General features: G+C 44.3%; 1 protein-coding gene across 2 annotated transcripts in view; it reads left to right on the forward strand.

Annotated features, from left to right (window-relative positions):
* PPP2R5D (protein phosphatase 2 regulatory subunit B'delta) overlaps window positions 1-13,059 on the forward strand; it is a 63,807-nt gene that overhangs the window by 11,186 nt on the left and 39,562 nt on the right. For both annotated transcript variants that reach the window (XM_063123930.1, XM_063123929.1), the window contains exon 3: window positions 12,500-12,728. In XM_063123930.1, the coding sequence (XP_062980000.1) occupies window positions 12,500-12,728 (229 nt within the window). The remainder of the gene's footprint in view (window positions 1-12,499; window positions 12,729-13,059) is intronic.

Consider the following 13,059-nt stretch of genomic DNA (forward strand, 5'->3'; position numbering starts at 1 on the left):
ACTGGAAAGCAAAGGGCTGCTCTTCAGTGCCGTCCTAGCTTGCCATCTGGTGTGTTGCCTTCTGGTGTTTTGTGACTGGCTGTGCCCACCATGGCAGCCATTTTATGGATGGACAAGTCCCACACACATACACCTTGCAGCCATCAAAATTCCAGATGTGCCCACCAACCTAAAAGGTTGGAAACCTTTGTATGGAATTGAATCTTTGAATACTCCCTTGTGTTTAAACAAAACAAAGCACCTCATTGTATTATGAGTGGGCAACATCTGACCCTCCAGATGTTGTTGGGCCATAACTGCCATCATAAGAATGTAAGAAGAGCTCTGCTGAATCAGACTAAAGGCCCATCTAGTCTGGCATTCTGTTCAGACAGTGGCCTACCAGCTGTCCAAAGGAAGCCCACAAACAGGAGCATGAATGAAATCATCCCTCACCATTGGCTATTCTGGTTAGGTCTGCTGGGAGATGCAGTCCAGCAAGGTCTGGATGGCCAGATGTTGCTCACCCCTGCATACTTCCACAGTTAGGTGAAAGCTAGGCTAGAGTCCATCTTCCTGACACAATCAGATCCTTGATGATTTCCTCTGAGAGGCTTATGGATGGATCAATACTGAGAAACTCCTTATTCAGGTATATAGGACACCCTTCCCCAACGTGGTGCCTTCCAGATGCTTTGGACCTCTACTCACATCAGCTCCAGCCAACATAGCCAATGGTCAGGAATGCTGGGATTTGTAGTCTAAAACGTCCAGGGAGGCACCATGGTTGGGGAAGGCTGAAGAAAGATGCTGCCATCTTTATGAAAGAAGCATACTGGATCTTTGTTGCCATGTATTCTTCTGGTGGCGAGAGAAGCAAGTATCTTGCATCTGCTGTGCTTTTGACTGAGGTTCTTCCTTGTATTTTGAACTTTTCACCTCTCCCCTCCAGCTACTGTGATAAAACTACAGCCTTTCTACTTTTGAGTTTGAAACCACATGGGCATAAGCTCAATTAAACAGGGCAGTTCTTATTTCTGAGTAAACGTGCACAGGATTGCTCTGTAAATTGCATATATATGCCAAATAGTACAGTCCTACAGAAAAAAAGTGTTTCCTACACATCTCTCATCAAGACCACGGCATATCAGTGGCAGTTATTCTTTCCTCTGCCACTGTGACCCCAACAAAACACACACACATGGCTGCTGTTAACCCATTAATACCGGTGGGAACTTCTCTCTTTGGTCTAATTGCAGCTATGGGCTCAGTTCAGGTAACACGTTTCCCAATGGTGGTTTTAGAACTCCACGGTGGAGTTTTTACACCACCATTGAGAAACGTGGTGGAGGTTTTTTTGGAAAACACTCCATGCTGAATATCCATGCTGTGCAGAGAAGAGTTCCTGCACAACCATTTTGTTGAGTGTTGTGTGGAGGGCTCTGTGGAGTTTTCCGTTGCGTTGACTTTTCTCACTGGCTACAGAGTTCCCTGGCAAGAGCGGAGAAAGGAGGGAGTGCCCCTCTAGGAGAGCTGCCAGGATTGGGCTTTTTCTGCAGCAATGGCTGCTGGGATACCATAGAGAGGGCGGAGGAACTGTCAATCAAATGTCGCGATGGATTTTACTCAACTCCACAGTAGCCCACAGTCACACAACGGTGGAGTTAGAACATTCTGTGTGGGGTGTACCTCCTAAAAACTCAACTGTTGAGTGGAGTTTTCACACTGCGTTGACTAACATGTTGTCTGAACTGAGCCAATGGTTGGAGTTTTTCATTGGGACCCTGGTGGGGCAGGAAAAAGTTAACCACGTCCCCAGATGCCATGGTCTTGACAAAAGTTACCCCTCCTTGTGCTTGCAGTTTTTAAAAATGAATAAAATAGACCCAACAACAAGTAACATCTTTAGCATCAGGTCTAGTTTTGGCCAAGAGGAGTGCCTCTTCCATTTCTCCTTGTCTTCAAAACCAAGTGGGACAGCACTGTTGTTTTTTTAACCAGCAAGCTTTGTGCAAATGTATTTCTGATGAAAGTACAGCCGTTTAGATCCAGCAGTGTCCAATAATGCTGTCCGTTGCATTGAAAACTTCTGAGCATCTCTCTGTAGAATAAAGAGAGGAGGCTCCAGCTACCCCCCCTGCCCAGAATACAGATTGTGGGTGTGAATCTACCAGAAATCCTCCAGTGGAACTGTATTATGGGTTGATATTTTAGGGTTGTTCAACACCCCAGCTGACAGGTTGATGTGTTTCTCTCCCCTTTTAATATACTCTATTCAAGATTCTGGAAAGGATGAGTTGAAAAGTGGCACAGGCCCTCTTCAGACTTATAATGAAGTGACTGTGGCGAGAGCCTGTTAATATGCAGCAGGAGGCCCTGTGGGCTGGCAAATTGCCCCATGGCTCTTGTAGGAGAATTGGGGAGCAAGTGTTGGGCAGGAGAAAAAGGGGACACATGCCATCCATTTCCAGATGTCTTTGGAAAGCATTGTTTTGTGCCATTTGCTTCCCACAGTATTTCTCTGGTCCAGGGCATCCGTCGGCCTTCCCCGTTTCTTCCTATAGCCGCTCCACTTCCTTGTCACGTGGACCCTATAATGCTTTTTCTTTTCCCTATTGATGGAGGGTACACAGGCCTGTAGGGAAAGCGTCCTCTTTTTGAAGTTTCTTTATTGCAGTGTTTTTGAATTAACCTGCGAGTTGCTAAGGGTTGGATTTGCGAGGGCAAGAAATGAACTCGGAGCTGCTGGAGGGATTCCAGCGGACGTTGTGCCAGCCTCGGTTGCTTAGCCTGCGTTGCAAAACGAGGGCAAGCATTTAGGAAGGGCGGTGTTGGGATTCCGTTTCATTTTGAGCTTAGTTCTCTCCCATTTCTGTGTGCCCTGTGAAATCCCAGCCTTTTTATTTCTGATATATTTGTTTATTCTAGATCCAGTTCAATCCCCCCTGCTTTCTTGTTTGCCAGGTTTCTGGAAAGGGTAGTGTTTTGGGGGGTTGGGGCTGGGTAGGCATCTGCAGCCATTTCCACATAGACTTTCTTGGCTACTACCCTGTGTCATTTCATCAGTCCATGCCTTGTTCTTAATGATCCAATCTGTCCAGCTGGATTTGATTATCACCCGTGTGTTGATGTCTGGCGGCTGGAATCTCTCTCTCCTACAATCCCTCCTTTCGAACTAAATCATCAAGTTCTTTATTCATAATGATTATGTAAGCCTATATTGTTCGCTCACTTCTTAAATCCCCTCCAACAGTTACCTCTGGCTTGAGGTTTGGTCCTCTAGAGGAAGGCGTTTCCAAAACCGGGGAAGCTGCCTGTAGAATCCTTGTGCTGTGACTACCACTTCTTTTGTTCATTTATTTATTTATTTTATTTTATTACAATTATATACCACCCCATAGCTGAAGCTCTCTGGGCGGTTTGCAAAAGTTAAAAACAGTGAAAATTAAAAACAAATATACAAAATTTAAAACCATCAGAAGCATAAAAACAACACTATCCTTTTAAAACAACTATTCGGGGGTCAGTTAAAACAAACAAACTCAGCACATGTTGTTAACTGCCTGGGAGAAGAGAAAAATCTTGACCTGGCGCCGAAAAGATAACAATGTTGGCGCCAGGCGAGCCTCGGGAGATCATTCCATTATTGGGGGGGCCACCACTGAAAAGGCCTTCTTCCTTGCTGCCATCCTCTGAGCTTCCCTTGGAGTAGGCACTCGAAGGAGGACCTTAGATGTTGAGCGTAGTGTATGGGTAGGTTCATGTCGGGAGAGGCGTTCCGTCAGGTATTGTGGTCCCAAGCCGTGTAAGCCATTTCCCCTCTGTGGCTAATGGATGGGTCAACCCTGAGAGAGTCCTAATTAGCTCTTTGGGAGAGTCTAGCTGAGAAGCGTTGAGCACATGGGAAGTCAAAGCAAGTTTTAAAAGAACAGTGGAGGAAGGCCAAAAAGTGAGTGTGAAGGAGAACTTTGAAAAGGGAGAGCTCAATGTAACAAAGGCAACTTAAGAGCCGAGGCTGACATCAAGGTCTTACATTCAGGAGTTTCAGGAGTGAGATTTTGGTAAGACGCAAAGGGTTAGAAGAAGCGTCCAGTCTGTAGCTCAACAGTAGAGCGCATGCTTTGCATGCACCAGATCCCAGGTTCAATCTCCTGCATCTCCAGGCTGCACTGGGGAAGACTCTGGTCTGAAATCTTGGAGTGTACCTTGGGGTGGGCAATGTTTGGGCCTACAACTGCCATTAGCCGTAGCCAGCATAGCCAGTGATGAGGGATGCTGGGAATTGTAGGCCACAACATCTGGAGGACCACAAGTTCCCCACACCTCATGTACCTAGACAGTACTGATCTAGATGAACCAAAGGACTGACACAGTGTAAGGCAACTTCCAATGTTCTTATATGCAGCAATTCAGTCTTTACAGTCTGTTTGTCCTTCTCTTTGGGCTCTTTTGTCTGAAGCAGGCAGCCTTGCAGCTCTTCTGCATAGATTTTGAAGTCTTTTGGATTTTCCTCCAGCATTTTGCCCACTCACAGTGCTTCCAGCGCACAGAAAGCCGAGATCTCCACTTTCTGTGCAGTACAGTTCCTCGCCGTTTCTCCAATCCATTTTTCTATTTCCTGCAATTCATTTTACTGTTGAGATGACCCACCCTCTGTAAATGTGAAATTATCCTCCAAGATAAGAGGCCACTTATTAACAAGCTGCGAGCATGAATTGAAACACACCCAGGGCTGAGTCAGACATGACATGTTTTTCGCTAGGTTTCTCTTGGCTTGATGACTCTCATCCAAATGCATGAGCTGCCACCATTTAGAAAGTGTTCTGCTTGAACCGGCATTGAATGGTGTAGAAGTTCTGTCTGTAGCACTTCGGTCTGCGTTGGCTCATTTGTATTTGCATTTATGCTGGGTAGGCCGACACATTGGCAGCCTATTACACCTGTACTGAAGGAACTGCACAGAGGGAGGGACTGTAGTTCAGTGGTAGAACACCTGCTTGGCATGCAGAAGGTCCCCAGCATCTCCAGGTATGGCTAGAAAAGAATTTTGCTTGAAACGCTGGAGAGTGGCTGCCAGTCAGTGTTGACAATACTGGGCTAGATGGACTAAATATCTAATTCAGTATGAGTCTGCTTCCTATGTTCCACTGGCTGCCTAAATGCTATGGGATTTAAGGATTTGTTGCTAGCATATTTATTTATTTTATTATTGCATTTATATCCCGCCTTTTTTCCTGCAAGGAACCCAAGGCGGCGTACATAATCCTCCTCCTCCTCTCCATTTTATCCTCACAACAACAACCCTGTGAGGTGGATTGGGCTGAGAGTCTGTGACTGGCCCAAAGTCACCCATTGGGTTTCCATGGCTGAGTGGGGACTAGAACCCGGATCTCCCGACCTTAGCCACTACACCACACTGGCTCTCAATATTAAGCCCCAAATGACTTAGGAACTGGTTAATGGAGAGATTGCCTTCTCCCCTGTAGACCCATTTGATCCTTGAAGTTGCCTCGTACTCCTGAGTGCCACTCCGCAATTGCGTAGCTGCTGTGAAAAAGGCAAATTCCATGTTAGGAGAAATTAGGAAACGAGTTGCAAATAAAACTGCCAGTATCATACTGCCCCGATACAAATCTGTGGTGTGATCCTGCTTGGAATACTGTGTACAGTTCTGGTTCACCACACCTAAAAATATATATTGTAGAGTTGGAAATAGTGCAACTAAAATGGCTGAAGAGCTGAAGCAACTTCTGTCCAAAAAGAAGGGGTACAGCTTCTGGGACTGTTCAGCTTAGAAAATAGGCGAGTAGTGGGAGACATGAGAGAGATATACAAAAGTATACATGGTGTGGAGACAGTGTACATTTTTCTCCCTCTTTCATAATACTAGAACCTGGGTCATCCCATGAAGCTGAATGGTGGGAGATTCAGGACAGATAACAGGAAGGACTTCTTCGCACAGCATATAGTTAAACTATGGAATTCGCTAGTACAAGGTGGGATGATGGCCACCAATTTGGATGGCTTTAATAGGAGATTAGACAAATTCATAGAAGAGAAGGCTATCAATATCTATTCGTCCTGGCGGGTATATGCTACTTCCAGTATTAGTGTGCCTCTGTACATTGGTTGTTGGGGAACATGGGCGGGAGGGTGGCATTGCATCCATGTCCTGCTTGTGGGCTTCCTTGGGCAGCTGGCTGGCCACTGTGTGAACAGAATGCTGGACTAGATGGACCCTTGGTCTGATCCAGCAGGGCTTTTCTTACGTTCAGGGCATTTAGCCTAGTTATGCTGACTGCGTGGAATAATCTTCCCCTTGAGATTAGACATGCATCAGCACTTTTTATCTTTACGCAGATCTTTGCTGTGTAATTTCGCCTATCGCCTTACGCATATGTAGATACAATATATTCTTTTATTTTTTATGATTTGTGTACACTGCTTTGAAATCTAGATGTAAGCTGTTTATAAATACTCATAAATAAATAAATAAATAAATAAATAACGCGGTGACTTGCTGCTACAGATAAGGAGAAGTGTACATGCCTGTGTGTGAGCCAGCCATTTGTGAAGAACAGATGATAGTCATTTTGAATATCTGTGAAGGTGTCATCCTTGCCTACTCCCTGCAATGGATATTGGTGGATTTTTGAAAAAAGCACATTTCAGTGACAGAACTATTGCATTGCAGTCCAACATCAGTTCAAAACAAAATAATAGAACTCTTGGAAGAGAGAGGCCAGGGAAATGGGAGCTTACCTTGTGGTGGCCATGATACATTTTATATGGGTTTTATTGTAAGGTTTTATTGTTATATTCTTTTAAATCTAGTTAAGGTCTTTTATTAGAATTATTGTATTTATTGCATTTTTGTAAACTGCTGATCTGTTTTATTTCATGTACAGCACTGTGTAACAAAGCGCTATATAAATAAATTTCATTATTATTATCAAAGGGGGGGAAACACCAACCTGCACATTTTAATGCCACCACCTTAAAATTACAATATGTACCTCACTACCGAAGTATATAAGACAGTCAGTAACTATATCAGCTTCTGAAACTGTTGATATAAATGTAAGGAACCAAATTTGGCGGGCCAATCTGCATATATGTTCCCCTGACTCTATGAAAGCCAAGGAGCTATGATGTTTTCTGGTTTCCTTTCTATTTTAAGAGCTAGCTGGTTTTTCAAAAACAGTACATCCCAAAGCCTAGTTTTCCTACAGTACAGGAAGGAATGGGAATTTCTCCCACTCACTCTGGCAGGATGGGGCATTTTAATTTTGAATTGGAATAAGCTACCTTGTGGGACTAAGCCCCTCCCAGTTCCGGTCCTCACCTGCTCCAGTCAGTAGGGCATTGCACAGTAGGGAATTGCTCTGCAACTTCCATTAACCTACAGAAAATGTATGGAAAGCCAGAGGGGTACACCATGCCTTCACGCAGATAGGGAGATGACCCAGAATTCTTGCTAGAGCTTTCAGAAGATTTTTCTGATAGCCAGTGGCCATGCCAGACCAGTTGGGAATAACGGGAGATACTTTTCTCCTCTCTCATAATGCTAGAACCACCACTCCTTGGTATCATCCATTGAAGATATCAGTGGGAGATACTGGACAGATAAAAGGAAGTACTTCTTCACACAGCACAGATTTAAACTACAGAATTTTCTACCACAAGACGTGATGGCCAGCAATTTCGATGGCTTTAAATGGGAGACAAATTTCTGGAGGTGAAGGCTATCAGTGTCTGCTAATCCTGATGGCTATATGCTACCTCCAGTATCAGAGGCAGTATGCCTTTGTACACCAGTTGCTGGGGAACATGGGTGAGAGGGTGCTATTGCATTCATGTCCTGCTTATGGGTCCTTGGTCAACAGCTGGTTGAACAGAATACTGGACTAGATGGACCCTTGGTCTGATCCAGCAGGGCTTGGCTTAGGTTCTTATGAGTTACACTCCTACATACCTGAGGGGTGCTCAGCTGGGGATGTCTGCTTTATAGGATTCAAAAGCACAGTTTTAGGAGCATTCTGGTGATGTACTCCAACAATTGCCTATTCTTTAGCTAAAGCCACTGACCAGAGTGGTTTCATCTTGTCACATTGCCACTATTTGTGGAAATACGAACACTTCTGGCTATATTTTCTCCAGATAATTGTCAGATATTCACTTTTAAAAACAGGACAGTGTATTCAAGGTCAAACACTGGTCCATCTTGGCCCTGTGGGGAAGAAGAAGGACCGAGGGGACAGGAGCAGGCAGAAGTAACATCTGGGCCTGCTCCTGCTGGACTCTTCCCCCCCCCCCCACAGGGCAAACTGCCATCTTGGCCCTGGGGAAGAAGAAGGACCGAGGGGACAGGAGCAGGCAGAAGTAACATCGGGGCCTGCTCCTGTTGGACTCTTCCCCCCCCCCACAGGGCAAACTGCCATCTTGGCCCTGTGGGGAAGAAGAAGGACCGAGGGGACAGGAGCAGGCAGAAGTAACATCGGGGCCTGCTCCTGCTGGACTCTCTCTCTCTCTCTCTCTCTCTCTCTCTCTCTCTCTCTCTCTCTCTCTTTTTCTTTCTCTCTCCTCCCTCCCTCCCTCCTTGACTCCTTTTCCTTGTGTGTCATGTCTTTATTAGATTGTAAGCCTGAGGGCAGGGACTGTCTTTTTTGCTAAGTGTAAGCCGCTCCGAGAGCCTTTTTTGGCTGAGGAGCGGGGTATAAGTATGATAAATAAATAAATAAAATAAATAAATAAAAACACTGCCTTGCAGCAAGTTCCCTTAAATTTGAGCAAATACATTTTAAATTATTTGGGGCTGCAGACGTTGGACTGTGCTTTGCTGAAAATCTCAACAAGAGCTATGTCCCAATTTTTCCATTAAAGTCATACATGTATCTGATTCAGGATCTTGCAAGATAGGAAATTAAATTTATTGAATCAGAGATATCTGGATACAACAGCAATTCCAAACCTGCTGGCTCTCTCCCAACCTGTTGCAGGAGCTCCTTGACATATAGCAGGCATTGTGCCAGCATATAATAAACCCATACAGTATTTTCCATGATAATTCTTTCTTTCCAAGACTCTTGTTATGGCACATGATCAGCTTTGTTGTTTTCACAAATTGCTTTTCCCTGCCCAGGCAGAAGGGTGGGAGTCAGAGATCTGGCTGACGCTTGTTTCTCCCTCCACCTATCCCAAAGGGGGTCTCAAGCGATTGTTTGCTTTGGTCTACAAGGAGTCGAAAGCAGAATAACAAATGAAGAAACATGTTTTTGGATGACAGGGTTTCCAGCTCTAACTCTGGAAGATAAACCTCTATCTTCCACATTTCTAGGATTTTAAGAGCCAACGCAAAACATTCAGCAGGGTGCTTGGTATCCATCGGCTCTCCTGAGAGACCTGCTCCTTTTGGTTCCTCTTCTCTTCGAACTGTTTCCATCCGAGCTGGTCATCATAATAACTTTGCTCCTTCCTTTGCAGTCAAACCTGAAAGCCTCTAATTAACCATAGTTTCCTGTGCTGGAGGGCAATGGTTATCAGCTTTGCAAAACAAGCCAGGATATTAAACCAACTATGGTTTTATATCCTGGCTTGTTGCAAAGCTGGTAGCCATAGCTTCCTGGTTCAAACGAACCGTGAAACCATGGTTAATTAGAACAGAAGTGGTCATAAGATACATTGGGATCTACTGGTAGATTTCTGGGTGGCTTGCAGTAGATTGGCAAGAGTTACTGACTCTCCATTGTCTAAGAATTGCAAAAACTAAAAAGCTTTCTCCTGAAATTAGCTTGCTGAAAAAAGTGTTGGCGGGGGGCAAGCAAGAGTTGATTTTTGTGTGAAAGGGCTTGTGAGTTTGGTTCTGGTACTGATCACAAATTCCTGGGCTGAGCATGTGTGTAAAAGCACCCTGTTCCTTAAGTCTTAGCCCATATCTGTCTGCCTGAGTCGCTATTTTGCACTTGGCTCCAGTTGGTGGGCCTTGGGATTCTGGTAAAAAGAAGTAGAATCATAGAAGCATAGAATAGTAGAGTTGGAAGTCCAATGCACGAATCCACTTTAAAGCATACCTGACAGATGGCTGTCCAGCTACATCTTGAATGCCTCTAGTGTGGGAGAGCCCATGACCTCCCCAGGTCATTGGTTCCATTGTCGTACCGCTCTAACAGTCAGGAAATTTTTCCTTATGTCTAGACGGAATCTGGCTTCCTGTAACTTGAACCCATTATTCCATGTACTGCACTCTGGGATGATCGAGAAGAGAAGTAGAAGGCATTTACAGAATTAGTCTTCCATACTAGGCCTTCTCCCAATTTGGACTGGAGGGGTGCAAATGTTCTTCATTTCCACATCTTTGTATATGTGGGACTCTACAAATGGAGGAAATTATTCATTACATATTCTTCTGTGACTTGTATGCTGATCCCAGGAAAAGATTTCTGGTAACTTTATTGGGAAGAATGTCTGATAGAAATTTGCTTGGGCAAACATGTAAGCTACTTGTAGATCTGGAACTTTGTGCAACCAATCAAGTGGCTTTATTCAGTGTGGCTGCTAAAAAGATTAGAGCAAAGTTCCTAAAAACTGCTGCTATAAGTTGTGCACGTGATGAACTGATTTGATTGGCTTGTTCAGTCTCTTTTTAAAATATTTTTAGTATGTTTTTCCTCTTGTGACCATAAAATTGTAAGGACCTATGGTTATGTGCAAAAATTGTAAGTACTTATGATTATATGCAATAAAATTAACTGCGTGCACAAGCGAACACTGTCATCTTTTCGGCCAGGTTAAGACTGTCTTCTACTCCCAGGCATTTAATGGCATTTGATGGAGCATTTATGCCAGCCATCTAAACAGGTCTAGTATGCTATTGAAACTGTTTCTAGCTGTCTAAATTGTTTCAATTTTTGTATGTTTATGCTGTATTTTATTATCTTGTGAATTGTTGTAAACTACCCAGAGAGTTTTGGCTATTGGGCGGTATAGAAATGAAATTATAATCATAATAATAGAAATAATAATAATGTTTAGTCAGAAAAAAGTCCATGCTGGCTGTGGCATGCTATTATTATTATTATTATTTATTTATATAGCACCATCAATGCTGGGAATTGTAGGACTGCTGTCTGTCTAAACATGAGTAGGATTGCACTCTGCCTGGCTCAAGTAGATCCCACAAGCCTGAAGGCTGCTCTCCCCTGAATTAGAAGGTTGCTGGTTTGACTGGGTGCCAATAGAGCCAGTATCACATTTCAATAACAAGCAACCAATTCACTTTAAATTGCAGCAGGGGTATCCACACCAATGATTATAGAATCATAGAATAGTAGAATTGGATGGGGCCTATAAGGCCATTGAGTCCAACCCCCTGCTCAATCCAGGAATCCACCCTACAGCATCCCTGACAGATGGTTGTCCAGCTGCCTCTTGAAGGCCTCTAGTGTGGGAGAGCCCACAACCTCCCTAGGTAACTGGTTCCATTGTTGTATTGCTCTAACAGTCAGGAAGTTTTTCCTGATGTCCAGCTGGAATCTGGCTTCCTGTAACTTCAGCTCATTATTCCGTGTCCTGCACTCTGGGATGATCGAGAAGAGATCCTGGCCCTCCTCTGACAACCTTTTAAGTATTTGAAGAGTGCTCTCATGTCTCCCCTCAATCTTCTCTTCTCCAGGCTAAACATGCCCAGTTGTTTCAGTCTCTTTTCACAGGGCTTTGTTTCCAGACCCCTGATCATCCTTGTTGCCCTCCTCTGAACACGCTCCAGCTTGTCTGTGTCCTTCTTGAATTGTGGTGCCCAGAACTGGACGCAATACTCTAGATGAAGCCTAACCAGGGCTGAATAGAGAGGAACCAGAGGATTAAAAGTGATAGTACATGGCAGTGATTCCTAGATGTTTCCAGTACCCTTCCAGTATGATTTAATTCCACGTTTAGAGCACAGAATAGGTACCATTGGTGGGTCTCCAAAGTAAACATTTTTAAAATCACCGTAGAATAGTTTGGGTGGATTTATATTATTTCTTTCATTTCTATACTGTCCCATAGCCGAAGCTCTCTGGTCAGTTTATGACAATTCATAAAAATAAAAAAATACAACCTAAAAAAATTTGTCTATCTATATATATAGAAAAATTGGAACAATGCAAACCGCTAAAAACAAATTAAATAAACAATGTTTTTCCTAATCGACCTGTTCTAAAGCAGCAGACATCGATGCCTCATCATATACTATTAAATTCCTGCTAGTAGAGGGTGGTCTTTACCTGGCACCGAAAACATGTAATCGTGGGGCCACCACTGAGAAGGCCCTCTGCCTTGTTGCCACCTTCCGAGCCTCTCTTGGAGGTGGCACTCAGAAGGAGGCCCCAGACGTTGATCGTAGTGCCTGGGTAGGTTCAGGTTGGGAGAGATGTTCCATGTGGTATTGCGGTCCCGAAATACATACTTTAATCTACAACAAATTGTGTACTTGCCTGAAACATGTGGATTTATACGAATGCATATTCTGTTCTCTCTTCAGGTCCAGCAGCAGCAGCAGCAGCAGCAGCAGCAACAGCAGCAGCAGCAGCAGCAGCAGCAACAGCAGACCTCAAATAAGCGTCCCAGCAACAGTACCCCTCCGCCAACGCAGCTGAATAAGATCAAGTATTCAGGGGGACCCCAGATTGTAAAGAAGGAGAGACGGCAGAGCTCCTCCCGTTTCAACTTAAGCAAAAACCGGGAGCTGCAAAAGCTCCCTGCCCTTAAAGGTGAGATCAGCTTCAGGAGGCTTTGAGCTGGCAAGCGGTGGGCTAGTTAGTCCGTGTGCCACACTGGGATTTTTTTCCCAGGTGAAGACAGGCATTGATTCAGCAATGAGTCATGCTGACAGATGTGACTGCAGTGCTGAAAGGAAAGGAGAGCTCCTAAGTGCGGGAAGGAAAGACACGCCACCGTAATTATTATCCCGTCATGTTAGGGAAGTGTGTACGCTGCCGTCCCTGTATGGATTCTGCACCAAAGGAAATTTATTTATTTATTTATTACATTTTTATACCACCCAATAGCCGAAGCTCTCTGGGCGGTTCACAAAAATTTAAA

This window comes from Elgaria multicarinata, chromosome 4 (assembly GCF_023053635.1).
Source record: "Elgaria multicarinata webbii isolate HBS135686 ecotype San Diego chromosome 4, rElgMul1.1.pri, whole genome shotgun sequence".
NCBI classification, from domain to species: domain Eukaryota; kingdom Metazoa; phylum Chordata; class Lepidosauria; order Squamata; family Anguidae; genus Elgaria; species Elgaria multicarinata.